This window comes from Mangifera indica, chromosome 8, assembly GCF_011075055.1.
Source record: "Mangifera indica cultivar Alphonso chromosome 8, CATAS_Mindica_2.1, whole genome shotgun sequence".
NCBI lineage: Eukaryota > Viridiplantae > Streptophyta > Magnoliopsida > Sapindales > Anacardiaceae > Mangifera > Mangifera indica.
Window position 1 is genome coordinate 13,384,623 of NC_058144.1, and position 12,317 is coordinate 13,396,939.

The 12,317-nt window shown below is 34.5% G+C and overlaps 1 protein-coding gene across 1 annotated transcript; it reads right to left on the reverse strand.

The window, feature by feature from the left end:
* Nucleotides 1–2,034: 2,034 nt before the first annotated feature.
* Nucleotides 2,035–3,755, reverse strand: LOC123223035 (probable inactive patatin-like protein 9). Its single transcript, XM_044646088.1, has 2 exons — nucleotides 2,519–3,755; nucleotides 2,035–2,358 (listed from the first exon to the last, which is right to left on the reverse strand). The coding sequence occupies exons 1-2, from the start codon at nucleotides 3,452–3,454 to the stop codon at nucleotides 2,131–2,133; spliced, it is 1,164 nt and encodes a 387-aa protein (XP_044502023.1). The 5' UTR covers nucleotides 3,455–3,755; the 3' UTR covers nucleotides 2,035–2,130.
* Nucleotides 3,756–12,317: the final 8,562 nt, after the last annotated feature.

Here is a 12,317-nt window from a genome sequence, read left to right on the forward strand (position 1 = left end):
GTTTTGAGTTACACTATTGATAAAGTTGAATCAATATGGGTATAATTACAATTTGAATACTAGAAATGTCATTTCTCAGTATTTTTACCACTTTAAATTTATTCAAAAAAATATGATAGAGTCATATATGTAATTAAATATAAAACCCTAAATAAAATTTGGTAATCTCTTTTATTGTTAGACAATAGTGTATTCTCAAAATGATAAGAAATAATTACATTCTAATTATAATTAATAGTATAATAAAAAATGATAGTATTATAATAGAAAATAATTATTATACTTTTAGAGATCATGAGAATTGTGATAATCATTAAGTTTTATATGTTTTTTTTATCTTTGAATACGAAGTTTTTTATCCACATCTTTGATTTGACTCACAAATGAACAATATGTTTAATGGTTGATTGAGTAATTTATGAATATTTGATGGTTAATCGTTTTTTTAAATATTGTGTTATACATCTAAATATCGAAGAGTTTTGTTGTCACAATATAAACATTAATATCAATTATTTTGATTTTTGACACTATATCAAATATATGAAAATGAAATTTTTTTTTTTTTTTGAGCTCTTTGATCATGATAGCTGTAAATATTTAATGTCAAAATAAAGAAATGACGATGGTTGATAATGGAAAAATAAATAATTGAAAAAATAAACACCACTTCCCAATCTATGACAAGATGTGACATTGTAATGAAGCTTCCTCTGCAGCTATCTTGTAATCGTGAAACAAAAATTTGCCTTGAGAACTTTTAACTAAATGCCAATTGATATTTGGAACTTGTCAATGAAAACATTTCTCTCTGGGTTGTCACAGAGTAGCCCCATCATTTTCATTTTGATGTACATTTTAACGTTTCTGTTATCCCTTCACCTTTCGCCTCATGACTTGTCATAATAGAGTAATTCTTCTCTCACGTTTGTCATCACAAGACATTAATATTTGCCCTTTGCATGCTATTGAGAAGGACCACTTTGTTTTATTTTATTTTATTTTTTTGGAAAAAAAGATTATTTCCCACCCAAATTTTAACTTAATCTCAAAGTCACACCTACAAGAGATAAAAAACTCAAACACTCACCTATGACCAAACTTTTGTTAATTTTTTTGTAAAAAAAAGGGGTAAAATAGTTATTTTACTATTTATATTAAAAAGTTATAAAGTTTATTACTTCCCCCAGGTTTTAGAAACTAACATTTCACCTTTATTTAAAGTTTTCAAATTTTAAAAAGTAACATTTTCACCCTTAAATCTAGGGTTTTCATATTTTTTCAAACTCAGTCGCCCCCATAACTTTTAAAAATAATGTTTCACCTCCACTCTTCAACTTCATCTTCCGACGTCATCTCTGGTCTTCTCTTTCTCCTAGTGCAATAGTGATGGTACGACGAAGAGATGGAGATCTCTTTGTTGCACCATCCAGACGACGAAGGACAACACTTCATCATCTTTTGTCGCTTGCCACTTCCTCCAAACACGATGATGAAACGTCATTTTTTGTCTGTTATTTCAGATCTGGATGATGTTTTATCGTCCAGATCTGGACAACGAAGTATCTTCTTTCGTCATCCTTTGTAGTCAGAGATGAGAGATCGATAAAAAACTTCGATCATCGATGATGGTCAGAGAAGGAAGCAAACCCTAAGGGTAAAATCTAAACTTTTTAAACTTTGAGGATGGGTTGAGGTATTAATTTTTAAAACCTGAAGGGGGAAATGGTAAAAGTTTTAAAGTTTATAAGAAAATAACGATTTTACCCTTGTCTCTAATTAAAAAATTGGACGACAATTTATCTATGGGTAGTAGTTTGAGTTTTTCATTTTTTATAGGTGTGAATGAGATTGGACTAAAATTTGCGTAGAAATTTGTCCTTTCCCTTTTTTTTTTTTGGCTGCTCAACCACACCTAGAATTTTATGCATTCACTTTGATTTGACTTTGTTACCTAATGTATTCCATTTTATTCTTTATTATAAATCGTAGTTAAGAGTAATTAATTAAAGTGGTAATAGTTATTAGTTGCTATTAAACTCAAAGAACGAGGATGGTTAACTAAAAAAAAAGTACAAGATATTGATTACAACTTACAAAATGGTTAACCAAAAAAAATTAAAATACTAGTTAACGGCCGTTAGCGAGAGGGCTGACGGCGGATTCCTTGCAGGGACTGGGTGGTAAACTGGTCTTCCTTGATGCAACAAGGCGTTGCACAAAGCTGTCGATTCTCTGGCCGTTAGTCTCCGTCAGTAACCGCTTCCCGCCAAACGGTAACGACTCCACCCCTCTCTCTTTCAGCACTTCTTCCTCCATTCTTGGACCCACCACGCCTTCGCTCATTAAGCCGTTTGCCTACAGATTTCACGCCGTCAATCACTTCTTGACTAACTCAATGGCAAGTGAATAATAATAACAAAATAAAGAAAAATCAAATAAAAAATTTTCTTACTCATGTTCTTGCATTTCTAGGAGACCAAACAGAGTATAAAAATATATAAAAACATCTATATACCTGAATTCTAACGTAGTCAGAACGATTCCAACGAAAAGCGTTCCCCAACATTTGGTCTACGGTCTCCGACACTCCATCAAGAACAATGTCAACCACCGATGACGTGGAGCACTCGCCGTTTTGACGGAGTTTCCCACCACACGATCTACTCATTGGCGAACCGTTACCCAAAGAAAGAACTAGCAGATCCTCCACGCTGTTAACTGACGGAAAATCGCGCTTGTTGTGCAGCACGTGAGTAACTGCTGCTGCCGTTGGATTATTCATCACCAAACCGCCGTCAACGGCCGAGCAAGTGGTTTTTCCGTCGACAGACGTTAAAGAGAACGGTTTAAACAAGCTCGGCGTCGCTGATGTAGCATGGCATACTTGCCAGAGTTCGAAATTGAAACTCGGCGACTCAGACGCGTCGGCGCGGGAGAAGACAAAGGGAGCCGAAGTTTTCAAGTCAAAGCATGGAACAAGAAGTGGCTTACACGTGTCTTTCAGAGTAAGGTCAGTGCCGTCAGTTCTCTTAAAGATTTCCTTCAAAACCTTATCCATGCTCTTGCCGGAGAATCTCTGTTGGCGGCGAAGAACTCCGGAGAATTTAACCCTGAAGAGTTCAGAGTTTCTGCTAGTGATCAACTCAACAGCATCTCTTGCGGTGAAGAGAGGACGGCCAGAGCCATCATCGGCAGTAAGCATGGACGCAAGGAGAGCTCCAATGCCAGTGCCAGCAATAATATCGAAAAAATCAGCGATTCGACAGCCAGGATCACCGGTTTTGAGACGGATCTGGTCCTCAAGGTGGATTAAAGCAGTGCCAGCAGCAATGCAGGTAGTTCCTCCACCATCGATGCTAAGAACTCGAGTCTTCTTGGTGGTTTCACAGTGCGACAACCATTTCTGCTCCAGCTTCGTAAAGATCTCTAATGTCACCTTACTCAACTCCATTTCTTTCAGACTCACTCAGTAAATAAAATTTTACGAAATGATTGATTTTTAGTGTGAAGGATTTTGATGAGTCCCTGACAAAAAAAATTATAAAGGAGAAGAAGGGAGAGGCTTCACGCTTTGTCGATGAGAAGCATTAAATGAGTGAAAAAAAAAAAAAAAGGCGCTCTCTCTAATTCTCTGTTGGCTGGGTGGAAGTGAAAGTGTGAGAGTTGAGGGTTGGTAGTGGCACTATACACTCTCTCTCTCACTGTAGCATTACTCCCTGAGTTGTCGAGAGTTAAAACCGGGAAGAGAAGTAGTACGCTTTGGGTGTTGGAGGTGGTTATATATATAATATTTTTCTATTTTAATTAGTTTATTGATGATGATTCATTTTTTTTATTTGTAGCGAGCGTCCTACTACGTGTATTGACTGTCCTTGCACGTGCAACTGCGCGTGCTGTTATCGATCAACGGGAAGCGCGAACTTCGGCTTCTGACTCGGCTCGGCTTGATTTAATGGTCTCCTTCTGTTTCCTTATTATTAATTTAATCAACCGGTGCTTAACCCCTTAAAGATAGATTTAATAACCAAAATTCTTTAAAAAGTTTTAGAAATAATAAAAATACCCCTACCTGGTAATGAACCATTGAAGAGGAATTACAAAAGTGATGCTCTTGACGCCGATATTTTATCTCTTTATAGTTATTATTAAATGTTTTATTATAATAAATTTTTTTTTCTTTTTTGGATCATAAACCCTAATTCTATTTTTAAATGATGTTGACTAAATTGATGTGTGCAGTTGAGACTTGATCAAGATCATCAAGGTAACAATGCTTTGCTTTGGAATTCACCATATATATAAATTGAACTCATGAGTTCATGCTTCGTTGGATGTTGCTTCATGCTTTATAGGAAGACTTTTGATCATTAAATCATGGTAAACCAACGTTAAGAACATGAGTTTGCGTGAATTATATTGATGTTAAGGATATATGCTCAAATGGTTCGTGATATGCAACTTTTTATTATTTTAAATATGTATTCTGGATTAAAAAAAGATATATAGGGTGCTTAGAGATATGTTTGAATTGATATGTGTGCTTGGTTATTGAAAGTTTGGCTAGAATGCATAGAAACCAATAGGGAACGAAACTCCAAATCGGGATACATGGTTGTGTAGGACGGTCTATAAACTCGTGTATCCTTTGTATATAAAAAGAAATTAACTGCAACAATGCATTCGTTCTAAAGAAAGGCACGCATGGTCGTGTAGTAAAAGACACACGCCTAAGTGTGACTTCCCCAAAGGTGGATGTCGTGTGTGAAGTAAACACTCCTATGTAAGGATGTTATTAAGAACACAGAGGCATAAGTAATGCGACACACCCATGTATGTGTAGTTAGAAGAACCTAGGGGTGCAAAGTGGAGACACACTCCGTGTATACACTTAAAAGAGGAAAAGATTATTTTGCCCTTAAACTATGTGCAAGGAAGTGGAAGAGAAAAGAAAGATAATGGAAATACCTTAGCAAGACAAGAGAAGTTAGTTAGCTCTAAAAAGGTGTTCAATTGTATGGAAGATGACATTGATCCCGACCAAGTTGAATTTGGGTCAAAATCAAGAAAGTTAAGGGAAGTCGTATACACTTAGATAACCACTAAATGTATGTGTAAGTGGTAAAATACGTGAAAGCAATAGGACTTTATGAGAGATAGATGCCTATGAAATGTACATGCACTCAGTTAAGGTAGGGATAGGCTAGGGACCCTCATCCCCGATTACGGAGATATTTTTTGTCATCATCCCTATCCCCTTCTCCATTTCTATTGGGAAATCTCTTCCTCGTTAGAGTAGAGACAGGTAAGGACCCTAAAATTGACCGAAATTACCATCTCTATGTTAGAATGCTTTTCTGTCTTGTGATTTTTTAAAAGGAAGTTTGAGCATAAAAACATATGATTTATGTATTAGAAAACTTATTTTATTGGTTTAATTAATGGGAACGACCTAATAGATTATGGTTTTTACATAATCCATCTATCATGATTAGTTATAAATACGACAATAAGTCATATTAGGTAGCGTTGGCTTTGTTGCGACCCATTGTGTTTCAAGACTGTGCTGGGCCAAGACCCACACAAGAGTGGGTCTTGCAGGACAGGCCAACCCACGTAAAACATTAAGGCCTACCATGCTAAGCCTTTAACAGCCTTGCTTGTGGGCCTTGTTGTGGGTCGGCCTAGTTTTTTAATTAATAAAATTAATTTATTTAAAAATTAATTATTAAATTTTACTAATTTATATTTACTTTTAAATTAATACAATCGTGAATCATAAATAGAGGTCAATCTTTCAAATCATATTTTGTATTTATTTTCAAATAATGTAAGATCATTTTTTATTATTTATTGTCATATTCTAATTAAAAAAAAACCATTTACTTTATTGGTGATGTCGCACTAGGCTTTTTCTCTAACTATATCTTCTTAGTTTACTCGACGTTTGAGTCGAGACAACAATTGTTTATATGCTCCACAACCAAAAGGATCGAGCAACTCGTGTGCGTAGTCGTCACATATTGTCACTTCTCGTATTTTTGTTTTATCTACTACTTCCACAATTTCTTTAATGTCTAACAACTTAATTTTTATTTTATTTTTCTAATTTTGTTAATTATTTTTTAATATATATTTTTTATTTTATTAAATTTCTATATGAAGAAATTTAATATATTTTAAATAAAAAAATATTCAAAAGATTAGAACAATTTTATTTTTGTTGACCCAATTGATAAAAAATGAATATAATGTAAATATGGTAAAAAAATGTCTTAGGAAACAAATAAGAATTCTTATTTGTTTTTATGAGGTTGCTTAATGGTATTTACATCATAATTAGCTCATTGGGGTAAATGTAGACTATCACAAAGAACATTTTTGTACGGGGTGCCACAGGACATTTTTGTACGGGGTGCCACAGAGGGGGAAGTCACATCATATCGAGGTGGTGATCGAACAAAATTAAAGAAACGTGAAACATGAAATTCTTGAGAACAAAATAATTCGTAAATGGAGTAATTGAAACAGCTGTCCCATTGCAGGGTATCCAAGAAGAAGAAGGTCTGAAAATTCTTTAACACAATATGAAAGAAAGACCAAATTCTTATATTTAAAAGACATAACAGTGCATGTGGGTGGGTTCATATATAAATGAGAGGAAAATAGTTTTGGTCAGGGCATTCAAGTCCATCTTACTCTCTTGTATACCTATTTACTCTTGCATTTTTCCATGTAAATTTATGGACTTCTCAGTTGTTGCCAATATTAAATTTGGTTATTTACATTAGTACAATCCTCAGTTATTAGATGCTTTTCTTATAATGTATTTATTTTCACTCAAGTTCAACATCTTCTTTGCAAAATAGAAGGTTCGGCCTATTTACAACGGGCCAGAATGAAATATGAAGCCCACAGATATCGGAGTGTAACGGATTGGATAGGAGTTTTGTCATTTATACCCCTATTAAATACAATTGCCCTTTTCTAATTTGTTTCTTTAATGGAAATTAAAATAATTACCCCTTTTTTAGGAGTAATAAAAAATTTATTCCAAATTTTGGAGTTTAAACAAAAATACCTTTATATTAAAGTATTTAAACGAAGGTGTCAATCGAGAAGCTGTCGATGGAGAAGTTGTGTGAGATGATCCATTGTCGCCCACATTCTGTAACAGTATTAACAATTAATATTAATTCATCAAAGAGTTATATTTATCGAGATTAACAGATGTACTATCGATGGTGTACATACATCTACTTTTGTCGTCGATGTCATCTCTGGATCTCCCATTGGTAGAGCCTCAGAATCGTTAGGCCTCTGTGACAATATCGATGAAAACTCGTTAACAGGTATTCAATCAACGATTGATGAATTCAGATATAAATTTATAAAGGACGTTATAATTACCTGAACCATCATAGAAGGTGTCATCGGAAATACCTCATGCGATGATATGTCATTGCCCATATCGAAAGTTAATATAAGATCTTCTCAGGATGGTCTTTCATCAAACAACTGACGCTGTAATAATTTCAACATTCACGAGTTATTAAAAATTATTTCAAAAGTATCATTCCTAATATACTCGAAGTAGTTAACACTCACATCGACAACAGGTGGAGACGGGAATGTCAGACCCCCTAACGATAGTCCGTCACCATCGTCACGAGAAGACTGTAACAACATATACAATTATTATAAGGTTTATATGATTGCGTATATAAATAGATGGAATATTTAGTAAATTATTAACTTTTTTACCTATCGGACAATATCTATATGGTGATGAGATCGTTTGTCCTCCGTACAAGTTGTTGTATCCGCTATACGACTCAGTCTATCCTCTATAAGAGTCATTATATCCTCAATTCGACTAAACCTATCCTCTATTTTAACCTCCAAACCAGTGAGTCGATCTAAGATAAGATTTCTCCATCGAGCCAATGCAGCATCAAAGTAATGAATGGAGAAATATGACCCAGTGACAGGAGGATCATCTGATATGTGCTTAGTGGTAGGGGGCCTAGGCACAGGCTCTGATGATATGTGCTCCTCGATAGGGGTCGTAACATGGTCACTGATTGGACAAGGATCGGTGGGAGGAGGCTGAGCAGGAGCGTTAATAGGAGGAGAAGCAACGATCGGAGAACTAAAGTTAAGAGGACTCGATGATGCATCTCTTGAAGATGCCAAGGATGATGTCGACAAAGAAGATCGACTATCCGACACCCCTATGTATCGGACAATATCCTCATACTAGTCTGTATCTTTCTCAATCGTAGATAAAACTAGCGGAAAGTTAACATCATCCTGCAAAATATTTATTTTCAGTGCATTTATTGTTATACCTTATACATATATTAATGTTTAATAAATTAGTACTTATTGCATCTCCATTGAAGATAGTTGAGATAAAATCTCATCCTGAAATGTCTTTCATGTGTCATCTCAACATCTGGGTGGCTCCTACAACCGATGACATATTCACCCATTGATATAACGAATTCAACATCTCATATATCCAAAATTACAATATCAACATAAATCGATTATTGTATATATTTACAATCTTATTAAATTAATTTTATTTTAAACACAAATTTTTTTGTTTAAATTAATAAATATCATAACTACCTGAAACGCTAATGAAAATCTCATGATGTCATATTGTTTAAGCTGATTTTCTTTCTTCTTTTTCGGGTCGAAATCTATAGAAATTTGGGCGATATTATCACATATAGAGCGATATGTCATTTACCACACTCGTACTCCCATGGGTATGCATTGAACCCATCAAGATGATCAGCTAATTGGAATATCTTCTAGGGAATTGTTTTCCTCAAATCACTCCCTAATAACCTCATGTGAAGATAAAACAACAATGCTAACTTTACTGCATCAGTGTCGTCCTCCCCCCACGGCCTCTGCTGGAAAACACAGCTCAAATCAGTATATGTAACTGACTTACACCCGTGAAAATATGTCTAGAAGATCCGATCTATGGACTTCGATGGAATATAGATGTCAATATCTACCATATGATTGAATCGAAAGTCTGTCATAATAGCAAACTCATACGAACTGAATCTAACATCCACATCATTAACTCGAAACTATAACTCTTCTCACGAGGTCACCTTATTTACCACTCGAAGGATGAAGGAATGTATTAGAACCCCACTAAATCAATTATTCTTTAAATCCAGGAAGTGTCCGAAACAGGTACATCGAAAAATTTGTAATTGCCTCTCTGTTAATAATTTTTTTATCATGGCTTCCACATCCTTATATCCATGTGTAGTAACTCGAGCCTTGAAGTGTTTTTTGAAAGGAAATCGCATTTCATCTCTGCCTTCATCCCTTTTCTTCTTTTGTCCAGCTCCCTGTATCAAAATTAAATTACGATTATATTAAATTTATATCAATTTTATATTATAAATTATTCAATTATATACATAGAGACCTTATTCAAAAAAACAGATATCAAATTCGAATTCTACATATAAAAAAACTTTAAGATGGACAAATTTCAATTTACCCCTTATATGAAAAATATCAAAAAAGCCCTAAAATTTTATATAATCACTTCTACCCCCGTAATTCCAACCATGCCAATTCGCGTGGCAGATAACTTTGAAAAATTGCATTTTGCCCCCACCACACGAATTCACGTGTCAACCACACGAATTTGGGTGGTTGACTGTAATTTCGTGTGTCAACGAACTTTTTCAATTTATATTCTGTCCCACCACACGATGAAAACTCGCATTTTCACCCCCAACCACACGATATCGTGTAGTCCACGAAGTTTGAGAAATGCACAAAACCACCCCGTCTTTAACAAATCTCACCACACGGATTCGTGTGGTCACTTCGCCATTTGCGTGGTCATTGTCGAATTCGTGTGGTTACATTTTACCTCCCAAACTTCGTTTTCCAAACTCCATTTCAACAATAATCAACTCGACACCTAATCTAACACAAAAGCGTTAAGAAGATTTATCAAAATCACAAACAAATCAAGCATTTTTGTCAAAAATTTCAAATCGGAACCCTAACACTAAACACCCAAATTTCACATCAAATCGCTTAAATTATAAACCAAAATGCATAAAGAGATGACAAGGGTTGTTTTAATAACCTTTTTGTCCATTTTTGTGATCGGAAACATCGCGAAAATCATCGGAGAAAATCGAAGTTGCCAAGTGCACGAAAAAGTGTATTTGAACTTTCTATTTTCGTGTGTTTGTCGGAGATATGTGTGGTTTTCGTCGATTTTGATATAAGACGCATTTTCGTCCCTGCACAATTTTAGGGCATTTTCATTTAATATGTAAATGCAGGGGCAATTTCACCTTGCCCCTTTATCTTTGGGACAATTTAATTAATTTCCCTTTCTTTAATCGTATTTTTCCTTCCAGGTTAAATTTTTTAGTAGATACTTTTCCTTTTTGATAAAATCTGAATTGGCTTTCCAATTATTTTCTTCCAGGTTTGTCGAGCCATGCTTGGGCTCTCCCCCTCCTTTGTTTTTGCCCAATTATATTTTCTCGCTCCCTCTTCTTTGTTTCTTCTTCATTTTTGCTTAGTCATTTTCTCTCTCCCTTTTCTTTGTTTCTTCTTCGATTTTACCTAACCCCGATTTCGAGTTAAAGTTATCACAGACCCGGTCAATAAGATCTGGATTTAACAATGTTCAATTTTCTTTCAATATGCTTCACGAATTTCCTTTCTAGAATTACTACATTCTTCATCTGAATACAATTTTTTTTTTTTTTAAATTATTTCTCAGGAATTAAAAAAAAAACGCTGGGATTAATACACAAAGGTTATCTTCAATTCATATTTATAATCAATTATATGAAGAGACATTCTTGCAACATGGATTGAATTTGGGTTATGTTTCCTTACTGAAAGAAACTTGTTTTTTGTTCTCAGCAATGGCCTTGCGGAGTAAGAAAGGAAAAAAAAAAGAGGTACGAGGTTTGCGGCAGATGGTCATGAGATATATGGGTTAAATCCGGGTTGCGTTTATTTATTGACATAGGTTTGAGTATATATCTCTCTGAATAATTTTCATTGTGAATTTAGGATTTTAATTTGAGATTTCAAAGTTTTAAATTCAGCATTTTAATAGTTTGAGTTTACTTTAGATTTTATCTAAGATTGTTAACTTTGAGTACTGTTTAAGTATGAGCTGGACACAAATCAAATCTTGTTCAAATTATTTTTAGATGTATCTTATATCACATCAAGAAATATCTATCAATTAATGAGAATTTTACCCTTTTATCTCTCAATATTTGTTAATACTATTATATTTTGAGTAGAAAAATATTATTTATATAATTTAAAGATAGAAAAGTGTTTTTAAACCAATCCTTGGGTGGGAAATTATAATTCACTCTTAAAAAATAGGCCAAAGGACAATTCCCCACCCAAGGTTAATGAAAGGACAAATTCTCACCCGTTAATTTTGAAAAACCCAAATACCCACCCATTTACTGTTATGAATAGGGGTAAAATTGTCATTTCATAAAAAATAAAAAATAATATATTTCCCCCTAAGTTTATAAATCTGATTTCCTCCCATGAAGGTTTGAAAAATCACCTTTTCCCCCTAGGGTTTTGAAACTATCACCAGAGATAGTGGAGTTCATCGTCTCCGACCGCGTTCTCTCTCCCTTCCAACTTCTCTCTCCCTCCTGGTCTAAAACCCTAAATCTTAGTCGGAGATCGTTGGCGTCAGACGTTGCTTCCAAATGATCCATTGCGCGATAGATCTTCGACGACGTCGCTTTCAATTGTCATCTTCGTGGCTTTTTCATGACCGCGTCTTCGTCATGGAGGCTAGAGGAAACGTCGATAGACGGAAGGTCGATCAGAGTATGTCGTCAAAGAAGGAATGAAACCCTAGGGGAGAAATGACAATTTTTCAAACCTTGAGTAGGGGAAAAACATGATAGTATTTTATTTTTTAATATTTTTAGTTAAATGATAATTTTATCCCTATTCATAACAGTAAATGAGTGGTATTTGGGTTTTTGAAAGTTAATGAGTGAGAATTTATCCTTTCATTAAACCTTGGGTGGGAAATTGTCCTTTTGGCCTAAAAAATATGATAAAGCTAATATAGATTCAAGTAGTTAAACAAGCAACCAATAGTATAATTCTTCACCATTGGGATATGACTAATACTTTAATGAACGTGTTAGAGCTCCTTGGAATGATCACTAATCAATGTTCAAGTATTTATTATCCCATCACTTATTTAATTTTATATCTTATGATGGAATGGTCGGAATTAGTTTTAT